Genomic DNA, 12,741 nt, shown 5'->3' on the forward strand with positions numbered 1-12,741 from the left:
TTTTCTTTCCTCGTCAAGAAGAAACGTGGGCATAGAATAAATCAATCACAAAACTAAGTATCAAAACACGAAGAACAAAAATCCTAATTCATGAATTCTAGGTTTAGGTCAGTGACTCTGTATCAATGCCCATATGCGTTAAGGTTTAAAAGTTAAAGCTTAGTGCGTTATACACAAAGGCCACTAAAATGGAGCTACATACAAATATACATAAATAAGACGTACTATGATGCGTCTTGGGTGCGTACTACGCTCGCTACAATAATCAAATCGATGCTTGTTAAAATCTTGCTCTTCTCTTCGCTCGAAAAAAGTTTCTCAGCGGTTGTGACAGCTGGCAGGCGTTTCCCCGATCTCTTTCCAGAGTTCTCTGGTCTCCTTATCGATACCCATCTGCCATCAACTCAGATCTACAAGTTTCTCCCTTTTTTCAAAATATTTGGAATCTTTCAACTGCTAAAATTTCCCCCCAAACGGCTCTTTGTCCCCGATTGCCGAACGGCCGCGGCGATTCGCTTTCGACTATCATCTACGCTTCCTTCACGCAAACCAGAAGGGACCATGTATGACACGACGTTCAGGAATAAAGAACCTGGTACCTCTGGTCTCCAAGATTCACTTCTCGTTTCCAGTTCGTTTATCTGCTGCTCGGCACTTTGAAGCATCTTATCCGACTCCTGAAGCCTGGTTCTTAATCTTAGAACTTCTTCGGAGTCTGCCAACGGCTGACGCAAGCGATTCTCCAAATTTACGATTTTCGCTTCCAGATTTTGTACGAGCGAGTCATCGGCATTTTTTGCTTGTTCACTTTTCTCCTAGAAAAAGAGTAACCTTCGTAAATGTAAGTCGTCTCAAGATAACCTAACAGTGTACAAAAACTTACAAAACCTCAGGACAAAGAATTACTTGGAAAGATTACGGAAAATACAACATTTTGGGAAAAGGAACTTTCATAATCAGAGATTGCAGAATTTCTTTCCAAACTACCTTTATTTATAATTATGCCGGTATGATTTGACTACGTAAAAGAGGTTCATGACTTGAAGAGATAGGCTTCACCTTCGCCTTAGCTAGCCCACTCTGTGCAATGACAACGAGCTGAAAAGAGGTCACGAATTATTTGAAATGAGTCTACACAGAAATCGAGATTGCTTTGGTTTCGTATTACCATGATGCGTGATTAGTCTCTGTGGTTGGCGCAACCCTCTCCAACCAATCAGATCCGAAAACTGAACCAATCGCGCTTAGGTCACTCGCGTTTCCCCGCGTTTATGCTGATTGGCTATAGTTACTTTGATTTAGGTGTCACGACACTCAATCGAAAAGCGCTCATGAGAATCAAGAGTTCACCCACTTTAGCTTCAGTCAATTCCCGCTCCAGACGTTTGATATCCTCACGGTGTCTTCGGTTCATGGTGGTGATGTCCTCTTTAAACTACATACAGGGAAGTGCAAAAGAAGTGTTTGAGCGAAGTAAGCCAGATTTAATCATTGAGATAGCAAAGCGACTCATTCTTGGCCGTTCGCTTCTCGTGCAAGGGTAAAGGAAATCCACATAGTCTATCCAAACAATTGTCAGATAACAATTAAAGTTCAGTATCATTTCTGTTTAAGTTACTCACCGTGCAGTTTCGGCAAAACTATGAGTTTATTCGCCAATTTTGTTTTCTTTTCGTTTCATAACTACTTGCATGGGAGAGGACATAATTATAAACAGATATTTGATAACTGGAACAGTATCTTACGTACTCTGTCTTGTGCAGCCTTGGCCTCCTTCTTCCACAAACCGAGCTCTTCTTGGTGTTTCTGCTGTTCTTCGTCTATTTCCTATATAAAAAAGGAATAAGGCAAAAAAAAAACCAAACAAAACAAAATTTACTGAGGCGAATAATGAATACGTGACATTTTCACAAGAAAAAAACCGTCGTGCACAATAACTTGCACCGACGCATATGTGCAGTAAAAGTGGCTCTAAGCATCAGCACAACTTTTTGTTATAAAGAACAGCTCCCGTATCTCTAATTATGGATTACGCATTATTTTAATAGTCTATTTGATGAGATCTCAATAAATAGTTTACTATGTATTATTTATTTCTAGTTTTTTTTTTTGTATTATATTCTTTTCTGAAGCCGACGTCGGAGGCGCTGCTGAGGTTATGGTTGTGTACGTACGTTGAAGACCAAGTATCCCAGGCAATGAATAATCTGAATGAAATGTTGAGAAGTAAAAATTATGTTTTAACGCTATACGCAAAATGGCTGCAAGATCCTACAAATCATATCGAAGTGCTTTGCTGCTGACCTTGATGGTTTTCGAGAAGAACGGGCTCGTTGCTGCCAACAAAGCCTATCCTAAACGGCTTTCCTCTTTACTCGAGACATTTTCTTTTCGTCATTGTCAGATGGATGTTCGTTGACCATAACTTGCCAACAAAACTCGCTCTTATCAGATAGCTTTATGGCCTTTATATTTTTCGATATTAGAGTAGTACCTTCTCCTGGCGCGTTTCGCTCTCTCTAAGGAACTACTTTTCAGGGCGTTCGAAGCGTCATGCCTCTTATCGAGGACTTGAAAACTAATGATTAAGTTGCTGTTAGTCGCCCTTACAGACGCAGGTGTAGTTCTAACGACGAGCCTTCTTTACAGCTAGGTCAACTGCAGTGCCGTTATTTACAGAAAAACTTTGAACAAACAAAATTTGGCAAACTCGAATAATGGATGGATCGCGATGGATCCAATATGGCTACACCATCATCTGCTGCGTTTGTGAGGCGAGATGCTAAAAGATCGTCTATTTTAAAATTAACTGCCTGTGTGGCGGTGTTCACAGACCCGACGGACCAACTCTCAATTTTTATTACTCAACACTTATATACCGTCATTCAAATAACTTAACACATAACTAAGACATATCGGAACACTCACCAATAAACATACATTGCCATTCAGAACGTGAAGGAAAAAAAATATCTGCTCAGCTTTGTAAAGCAGATATGTTCGTGTTCTTGTCGATTTGTTCATTTACACAGTGTTATAGTCGTTGTGTTAAACGGAGTTTAAACGCCTTGGTTTTCTTAAAAAAAATATTTTTAAAGTTTCCTCATATTTATTTGATACCTTTTATGGACTTATTGTTTAACAAAACTGTACCATTAAAGGTAAATAGACAGAACTCTCGACAGCTATAGGTTGAAAAGTAAACAGGAAGTTTATTGGAGCTAATCTCACGCTTAGAGCAGCTGGGAAACATTAAGTTTGTACAACTCCATGTCTGTATGACTTTGTGCCATGTCTTTCACTTGGATCTGTTTTCTGTCACTGGATCTGTGTTCAATGATACCCAAGATTGCCTGGTCACAAGGTTGGTTATTCAAGTATGTTCTTGACAAAATGAAAACTGAGAAATCGGCTCGTTCACTGCTACCGTAAAAAAAAATAAATAAATAAAATAAAAAATAAAAAGCGCGATTGACAGAAAATAAAGTAACGGTGTCATCGTTATTGTGTTTTCATTGTCTGCCGCAAGCTACAGGTGGCGGCTTTTCAATTACCTCGTGGAAATAGCACATTAGCATCAACCGCTGTTTGCTCTTTGACATTATGGGCCTGTAATTTGTGCAAGGCCAAAACAACATTATTACGACTCTCACAAATGAATATAGGATGGGAATTTTAAACAACTTTGTATTAGTTCGATAAGGGTGGTTATGTGTGAAATAGCAGGAGAAATAACCTTAACAATTGACGGCCTTTCATCCTTACAGCCTTTTTTTGAGCAAAACTGGCCATGGAAACGGAGTTTAAACGCCTTGGTATTCTATTAAAAATATATTTAAATTTTCCTCATATTTATTTCATACCTTGCATAGGCTTCATGTTTAACGAAATTGTACCGTAAAAGGCAAATAGACAGAACTCTCGACAGCTATTGGTTAAAAGGTAAACAGGAATTTAACTAAAGCTAATCTTATGCGTAGTACAGCTCTGACGAAGGACTAACGCTCGAAACGACAGCTTTTTACCATTTACGGTGGCTAATTAACGTTTTCAACTCAGTTGTTAACACTAAATCACCTGCTATAGTCTCCCACCGACGCAGCACCACAGTTTCTTTAGAAACTTACCCCTTTATTCATGCGTAGTACAGCTGGGAAACATTCAGTTTGTACAACTCCATGTCTGTATGACTTTGTGCCATGTCTTTCACTTGGATCTGTTTTCTGTTACTGGATCTGTGTTCAATGATACCCAAGATCGCCTGGTTACAAGGTTGGTTATTCAAGTATGTTCTTTGAAAAAATGAAAACTAAGAAATCGATTCTTTCAAAAAACAAAAAAACAAAAAAAAAACACGATTGACAGAAAATAAAGCAACGGTGTCATCGTTATTGTGTTTGCATCGTCTGCAGTAAGCTACAGATGGCGGCTTTTCAATTTCATGATGGAACTAGCACGTTAGCATTTACCGCTGTTTGCTCTTTGACATTATGGGCCGGTTATTTACTCAAGGACAGAGTAATCCAAACCACGATTTTACCACATCCAAACGTTTCTGTTTAATATTTTAAAGTTGGAGGATAGTATATTTTAATATGTTAAGAGAAGTTGTGGGCCCTTAATGTACTTACACCTTTCCTCATTAAAAAAACATGGCGAACTTCTATCTGCCTTTCACCCAGAATAGTTTTGCGAGGCGTATCACTAACAAAATTTCGACTCTCACAAATAAAGGAATTTACCAGAGTGGCAATTATTCTGCTTTGCGCGGAACTTAAAAGCCAAGCGCCGTAGAAAAGCCTTGTAAAACTAAATAAGATAAGTTAACAGTTTCCTAATTAACATTCATGTCTCGTAACCTAAGAAAGGTATTTATGAGAAAATGGAAGCAGTTCCTCTCCTGACATAAACATGTTATTGAACATTATCATTCCGAAGTAGGGTGAAAAGAAAAACTTTTCGAGCCAACTTTGCGTACAAATTCAGGTCATTCCCGTAGGTGGGCAATATCTGTATACACGTTTTCCAACTTCAAACAAAACCGTTAATTACCCGCGACTATTGAAATTAAACCGAGTTAAAAATTCCAGACAATTTTGTTTAAATTTTACATACGCGAAAAACAGTTACCGAGTCACCTGTTGTCAAAAAGAAAAGAAGAAAAATTAACATTTTCCTAAAATGAAATTAACCACCAACGAAACAGAAGAACATCTTTGCCATAACATGTTAAGCCTCCACGATTTTTATCTTTTTAGATTAATTTTTAACGGAATCTAATTTTTAGGGCATCATAAACTTTTATAAACTTTGACATTTTTTTTTTCACCAAGAGAAAACAAATGCCTTTTTTGACACAGCGTATGACTTCTTTTGTCTAAACATCATATCTGCCTCAATTGCAATTAAGAGGCAATTTTTTAGCATCCCTAAAAGACTAAAGATTCTGTGGAGGAAGTTCATAGTAAAATGAAAAAAATTCATTTCCATAACAATAAACGAAAAATATTTCGCAACATTAGGCCTCAATTTAATATCTGAGCGCTATTCCAGCGAATTAATCAGTAATAAATTCTCTGAAATGGCACTCGCTTATTTTTCTGTTGACCGGCTTCATTTGCCTTAACGGAAGCAAAGTCGAATAACCTACAATTTTATCGTATTCTGCATTTAATAAACTATTTATTGTTATTAACTTTATTTTAGTTTCATGCGAAACATCGCGTTTGAGAATGAAAGGAGAAAATTTCCCAACATTTGGCCTCAATTTAATAACTAACCGCCATTCTAGCAAATTGATCGGTAATTAATTCGCTGGAATGGCGCTCGGTCATTTTTCTGTTGACCGGCTTCATTCGCCATTTACAGTTTTATCGTGTTGTGTATTTAATAATCTATTTATTGTTATTTACTCTATTTTGGTTTCATGAGAAAAATCGCGTGCAAATTTTTTTCTCTGAAGGCACTCGCTAAGGTGCGGAGTAACCTTAAAGGCAAAGACAGAAACAATGGCAAGAATAGTAAACTTTTGTTATTGATAGATACAAGACCACTTTCATCCGTCACTCGGGTAAAAGGAAGGAATCTATCCTAAAACTCTCATTCAAAGTTTTTTAGTTTGCAGGAATCAATACGTTTCTTCCCCAATAATTGCAGTTAAGAATATTCTAACTTATAATAATTATCTTCAACCCACAGAAACTCGTAATGATTTGAATTCTGAGTATAGGCAGAATTCAAGACAGAATCTACTTTCAGTGGACAAGTTCCATTATCTAAATGTACCCCGAATTGACATGATCACACTATATGATGACTTTGAATGCATCTTAAAATGTCTTGACCGATCTTCTCTGCGTTTCTGTGAACTTTGCCGCCAAAGGAAAAAAGTGGTGTGCGTTATTGTCCTGTAACAAGTTCAACAACCCTGAAAAACTCAAAGAAAGCAAGAGTTCGCATGACTATTCGTTTCCAAATGCGTCACTATAAGTATTCCAAATGCTAGTACTTGTTATAGATGAAAGGAACTCGCATTATTAAAGGGGGATAGAGGGCAATTACCAGGAGCCTCGAGGGATGAAATAAATTTTCATCGACACATATCGCTAATGTTGATCAGTTACGAATAATGATAAATTTTTGTTATTTTTAGTTGTGACAGCAAATTCAGATGAGTGCAGAGCCATTCTATTTAACCCAGTCACCAAAGACAAATATTTACTTAATCAAATAATCAAATCTCTGCCAGTTCAAAGTGAAGTAGGCTGTGAACTCATCTGTTATGGGGATCCCGACTGTGTGTCTTACAACTACGGGCCACTACTAGGTGATATTCCGTTATGCGACCTGAATAACAGCACTCATTTACAAGTCACCAGCGTGAATTTCATTACCAGAAATGGCTACAGCTACCGAGGAATTGAGGTAAGCCTTACAACCTAAACACAACAAAACTTTTTTTTTTTCGTTGAAACTTCACTTGACACGACTGACTGGTTGACTACAGAAATGTAAACAGAAAGAAAAGGTAGCTATGTTCTGGGATGATTACTTGAACTCTTTAATTCGGTAATTTTAAATCAGTGGGACGCAGTGAGGTATACAACAGACCTCGTCGATGGCGAAATTAATTTCCCAAATGTTGGAGACCAGTTGAAATCTTCTTGAGGTTTGATGCTTTTTCGAAAGAATGACTCTGATGATCTCTTTTCAAAATTACAACGATGATAATAATAATAATGGTGATAGTAATCCCTCAAGAAGCACACGTGCTCTTAGCATACAAAAAAGGAAAGGCACCGTTTCCTTTTTTTTTTTTTATCACAGAATCCATGTGGAAGCAGCCCATGTAAGAAAAATTCTACTTGTCAAGCTGGGTTTACTTCAAAAGGATACCGTTGTGTCTGTCAACAAGGACTCGGGGGAGAGAATTGTGAGCAAGGTATTTTGTAGCTTATTCATCAAGTAATGCAAATATTCCCGCCTTTTTATACTTCTTGGTTTTCTTGTTTTTTTTTGCTTCAGAAAATTTTCGAAGTTCTCTAAACTCATTGACCTCATGTTTAAATATGTTAGTTGTGTATAACGAAAAACCTCCTTCTCACTTCTTAGCAAGTATTTTTTTACATCATAATTATCTTAGGTTTTCTATGGCCAGTCCGTTTTGCGGCTTGAGGAATCATTAACATCTAACACAATTTAGCATGTTTATGTTTTTTTCAAAATCGTCTCATTGTCATTTAGAGAACAAGAGTTACTATGTTACGACTTGTAGTGAGGGAGTCATTCGGGCCAACCTATTGAAATCATATTTGATAGCTTTATAAAAAAATTATTCGGATTTGATGAAAACAGATTTTCATCTTTTCAGTCATTCTGCCTCAGAACTATTCCCAAACCCCAAACGAAACAGGAGTCTACGAAATTTCCAATCATGGATCAGACTCATTCCCAGTGTACTGCGACCAGACAAGTGATAGAGGTGGTACGTCAAACTAAATAAGAGGATCTCGATGGGTTAACCGTTAGGCTTAAACCGGCCAAAAATTCAGCCGTAACGAGTCGTTAAAAAAAAAATCAATCTCAAAGTGTTTACTGGTGACCACAATGGAAAGACATTAGCCGTTAACTGCAAAATAGGCCAAAGTTTAACCTTTAGCCGTAAAAGCCATAAACACATGGAGACCCTCGAGTAAGGGTCATCAGTATCTCTCTGACGAAGGGCTAGCGCTCGAAACGTCAGCCTTTAAACTCTTTACGGTGGCCAATTTACGTTTTCAACTCAGGTGATAACAAAAGATTACCCTGTGATACTCTCCCACCGACGCAGCACCATAGTTTCTCTGAAACTAACCCGCTTTTTCCAAATAAGTAGTTAATTTAGAGGTGGCTAACTCACTTGGCTATGAAGGTCTGTGGACTTAGGTCCATAACCATTCAGTCAATTCGAAAAAAACCATTTCTAGAGTTTTCGAAAGGAACAAGCAATTTTCACGAAACTGGACTATTTCTGCCCTTTTTTTTTATTTTAAGGTTGGACGATGATATACAAATACATTGGAGGAAATTCTTCCTCACCGACCGCTGACGCGATATGGAGTTCATCCGACACATTATCAGAAAATGTTATCGCTGCCTAAGATACCACTTCAACCTACCAGGGAAACTACAAAAACCGTATCGTTCAAAGTTGGCAAACTTTTAACCCTCAAGAGGTACGTCCAGAAAATATCTACATCACAGAGGGTTAGGCTAAATGCACCTTCGTTTACAAATTTCATATGAAATGTTAATGTATTTCCTTAGAAATGGCCTGTTAAAATAAATCAGTAAGATTTTTTTAAAAATTTTTTTTGTAGTAGTCTGAGGTTTCCACCTTATGGAAACTTGTCTTCAAATTGTCTGTCACGAAACACTTTTCCAAATGCAGTTCTTCATGTTCCTAAAGCCAAACCAAGCAGACTCTTTTCTGAACTGCTCTTGCCTCTTTTGAGAAGAATTAAGGAATAGAAAAGAATGGAATAAATAGAATATAAAAGAATATAAACTAAAACAATTTGTTTCAAAGAGTGATATCGCTGACCATGCAATGAGATCTCTCTTTGTTACGTTGTTTTGTTTACCTTACTTCCCAAACTTTAAGAGTGTATCTTCTTGGTAATAGGTATAAGGAAAGTGCTCATGATTTATCCTTGTAGGAGAATAGTTCTCAGAAAAGGAAAAATTCTCGCAAGAGAAACAATGACCGGTCGCAAGGTCAAAACACAACAACATATGCAAACCACAATGAGATAAAATATTCCAAAAAATACTGAGCTGAAATAAAATTGTTCAATCCGAAATTACGTTAAAAAGTACTCAGGGTGTGAGGGAGCTTTTAATGCTTCGAGGACGATTGAAAAACAAGGGTTGCAGTGCCAAAGACAAAGTGATACTAAAACCAAGCCGATACAATAACTTCGGGCTCAAAACTTTGCCTTCTCGAGTTTACATAGAGCCATGGCATGTGGTACTGAAAATAAGTTTGTAAAAACACAATAAGAATTGACCAACAATTCTTTAAATTCCCCGATGTAACGATTCTTATCTTATCCCATACTTATGTATTTGATATGTAAACAACAGATAATTTTCTTGTATGACTTTAGGTTCGTGTAGTGCTTTACACGAATGGAGCAGAACTTATATCTATGAAGTTCAATGCCAGAGGAACAACTAACGTGGACTGGTTTACACAAAATAATCTACTTCAATCACCATGGACAGATCTTAAGAGTGCGACAACTTTAAACCCCTTTCGCATCAATGGCCATCACGGTTCACGAAACTTTGAAATCTCAGCTAAGTACGCAGGATGCCGTAATGATGCTGGGTGGTTTATGATCGGGGGATCTTACTGTGACTGGGAGAAATTTCACCCTGTGCCGGCAATTCTATATAGCAAGAAAACTCACAAAATCACATGGAATAAAGTCCAAGGTAGAAATTGATTTTAAACATCTTGAAATACTTCTATTATGGTAAAAATTGATGTAAGAAATCTTGGAACACCTCTGCTACTGTTTTTGTTTGTTTTTTTTTATTAAAGCAGATGAAACGGTATGGAATAATAATTCTGTTTTCGTTTTGCGGAGATAATCATTGAACTGATCTAGTCGACAGCTTGGATAACTCGGCCATTTCGTTTTATTCTTCAGGGACATGACCTGGATTTTTCAAAGGGAGGGAGGGGAGGAGGAAGGATGTCACACTGTGTCAAATAGAGAGTACTCGCCAGATTGCCATCTCGACCTTTCATGAATAGGTTATAGTGGCATTTTAAGACGCCCTGTTCCCCTGTCCCCTCTCTTTATTTCGTCTGCGTGTCAGAATTTAATTGCAATTGTTAATTACTGGGTCAAAATCTCGGTAGGAAATTAAGAGGAGAAGTGTAATAACTGCTCAAGGCATCTGAAATTTAACGTCTCCCATGATTACAAGACTGGTGCTCAAAAACCGGTTTCACTCAGGAAAGTTCACTTTTTCCAACTTTTCATTTGTTTTCTTCTTCTCCATCTTTCCCTAGATATGGATTATGATAATCGTTTATTTAATGAGATCTCAATAAATAGTTTACTTCGTATTATTTATCAGCTAATTTTTTTGTTTTATTCTTTTCTCAAGCCGACGTCGGAGGCGCTGAGGTTATGGTTGTGTATGTACGTTGAAGACCAAGGATGTCAAGCAATGAATGAAATGTTGAGAAATAAAAATTCTGCTTAACCGTTATACGCAAGATGACCGCAAGATCCTACAAATCATATCGAAGTGCTCGACTGTTGACCTCGATGGTTTCCGAAAAGAACTAGCTCGTTACTGCCAACGACGCTTATCCTTAACCGCTATCTGCTCGAGACATTTTCTTTTCGTTATCAGAATTTGACGCGTGCTTGCCACATAGATATTTGTGACCGTAACTCGCCAACGAAACTCGCTCTTATTGGATAGCTTTATGGCCTTTATCCTTTTCGATACAAAAGCAGTACCTTCTCCTAAAGCGCGTTCCGCCCTCTTTAAGGAAATATTTTCCAGAACGTTCAAAGCGTCATGCATCTTATCGAGGACTTCAAACTAATGATCAAGTCATTGTTAGTTGCCCTTCCAGATGCAAGCATGGTTCTCACGACGAGCCTTTTTTACGGCTTGCTCAACTGCAACGCCGTTACTTTCAGAAAAACTTTGAGCAAATCTGGTTAGCTTAGATTCGACCACATTAAGTTTTCTGTTAAAGAACCTATCGACGTCGAAATAGCAGATGTGATTGCTTGAATAATAGATGGATCGCAATGGATCCAATATGGCTACACCATCTTCTGCTGTGTTCGTGAAGCGAGATGCTAAACGTTCGTCCATCTTAACATTAACGCCTGTGCAGAGGTGTTCATAGACCCGACGGACGAACTCTCAATTTTTGTTACTCAACACTTGTATACCGTTATTCAAATAACTTAACACATACCGAAACACTCACTAATAAACACACATTGCCATTCAAAACGTGCAGGAAAAAATATCTTCTCAGCTTCTTAACGCAGATATTTTAATATTCTTATCAATTTGTTCACTTACACAGTGTTATAGTTGTTGTGTTATGTTTTTAAATAAGGTGGGAATTTCATAAAACTTCAAATAAAAATTCCTTAAAAATAAATTTGAATTCCTCTATTGAGCAAAACTGGCCATGGAAACGGAGTTTAAACGCTTAAGTAATCTGTAAAAAAATAAGTCGGCAAGAGAAATAACCTTAACAATTTACGGCATTTCATCCCTGTCGCCTCTATTGAGCAAAACTTGCCATGGAAACGGAGTTTAAACGCTTTGGTATTCCTCTTAAAAATATTTATTCTGTTTAATCTTTTACAGTTGGGGGATTGTATATTTTAACAAGTTTAGAGGAGTTGGGGGCCCTTAGTGTATAAACTCATTTGCTCTTTAAAAAATCATGACAAACTTTTGTCTGCCGTTGACCCACAATAATTTGACGAGGCGTACTACAAACAAAATTTCGACTCTCAAAAATGAAGGAATCTACCAGAGCGGCAATTATTACGCTTTGCGCGGAACTTAAAAGCTAAGCTAAGCTAAGAAAGCCTCAAAACAGATACGATAAGCCTGAACGGACATGTTAACAGTTTCCTAATTAACATTCATGTCTCGTGACCTAAGTTAGCTAATTATGAGAAAATGCAAGCAGTTCCTCTCCTGACATAAATATGTTATCGAACATCATTCCGAAATAGGGTGAAAAGGAAAACTTTTCGAGACAATTTTGTGTACAAATTCAGGTAATTTCCGCAAGTGTGTAACATCTGTATACGCGTTTTCCAACTTCAAACAGAACCGTTAGTTACCTGCGGCTAGCTGCCTTAGATTTGATCGATGTAACTTTTCTGTTGATGAGCCGATCGACGTCGAAATAGCAGATCTGATTGCTTGAATAATGAATGGATCGAGATGGATCCAATACAGCTACAATATATTCTGCTGCGTTGGTGAGGTGAGATGCTAAAAGTTCGTCCATCTTAAAATTAACTGCCTGTGCGCAGGTGTTTACAGACCCGACGGACTAACTCTCAATTTTTATTACTCAACGCTTATATACCGTCATTCAAATAATTTAACACATACCTTAAGTCATATCGAAACACTCGCTAATAAATACACATTGTCATTCAGAACATGCAGGAATAAAATATCTGCTCA

The 12,741-nt window shown here is 37.5% G+C and overlaps 1 protein-coding gene and 1 pseudogene across 2 annotated transcripts; one reads left to right on the forward strand and one right to left on the reverse strand.

Annotated features, from left to right (window-relative positions):
* Nucleotides 1-310: 310 nt before the first annotated feature.
* LOC113679886 (uncharacterized) lies at nucleotides 311-1,882 on the reverse strand. Its single transcript, XM_027196865.2, has 3 exons — nucleotides 1,750-1,882; nucleotides 1,355-1,435; nucleotides 311-815 (listed from the first exon to the last, which is right to left on the reverse strand). The coding sequence occupies exons 2-3, from the start codon at nucleotides 1,412-1,414 to the stop codon at nucleotides 450-452; spliced, it is 426 nt and encodes a 141-aa protein (XP_027052666.2). The 5' UTR covers nucleotides 1,415-1,435; nucleotides 1,750-1,882; the 3' UTR covers nucleotides 311-449.
* A 2,317-nt stretch (nucleotides 1,883-4,199) lies between these two features.
* LOC149041494 (uncharacterized) lies at nucleotides 4,200-11,649 on the forward strand (annotated as a pseudogene). Its single transcript, XR_016179326.1, has 7 exons — nucleotides 4,200-4,272; nucleotides 6,620-6,924; nucleotides 7,327-7,441; nucleotides 7,871-7,984; nucleotides 8,533-8,714; nucleotides 9,648-9,978; nucleotides 10,663-11,649. The product of XR_016179326.1 is annotated as an uncharacterized LOC149041494 (transcript).
* The last annotated feature ends 1,092 nt before the right edge of the window (nucleotides 11,650-12,741 follow it).

Source organism: Pocillopora damicornis, chromosome 8 (genome assembly GCF_964200805.1).
Source record: "Pocillopora damicornis chromosome 8, jaPocDami1.2, whole genome shotgun sequence".
Lineage (NCBI taxonomy): Eukaryota > Metazoa > Cnidaria > Anthozoa > Scleractinia > Pocilloporidae > Pocillopora > Pocillopora damicornis.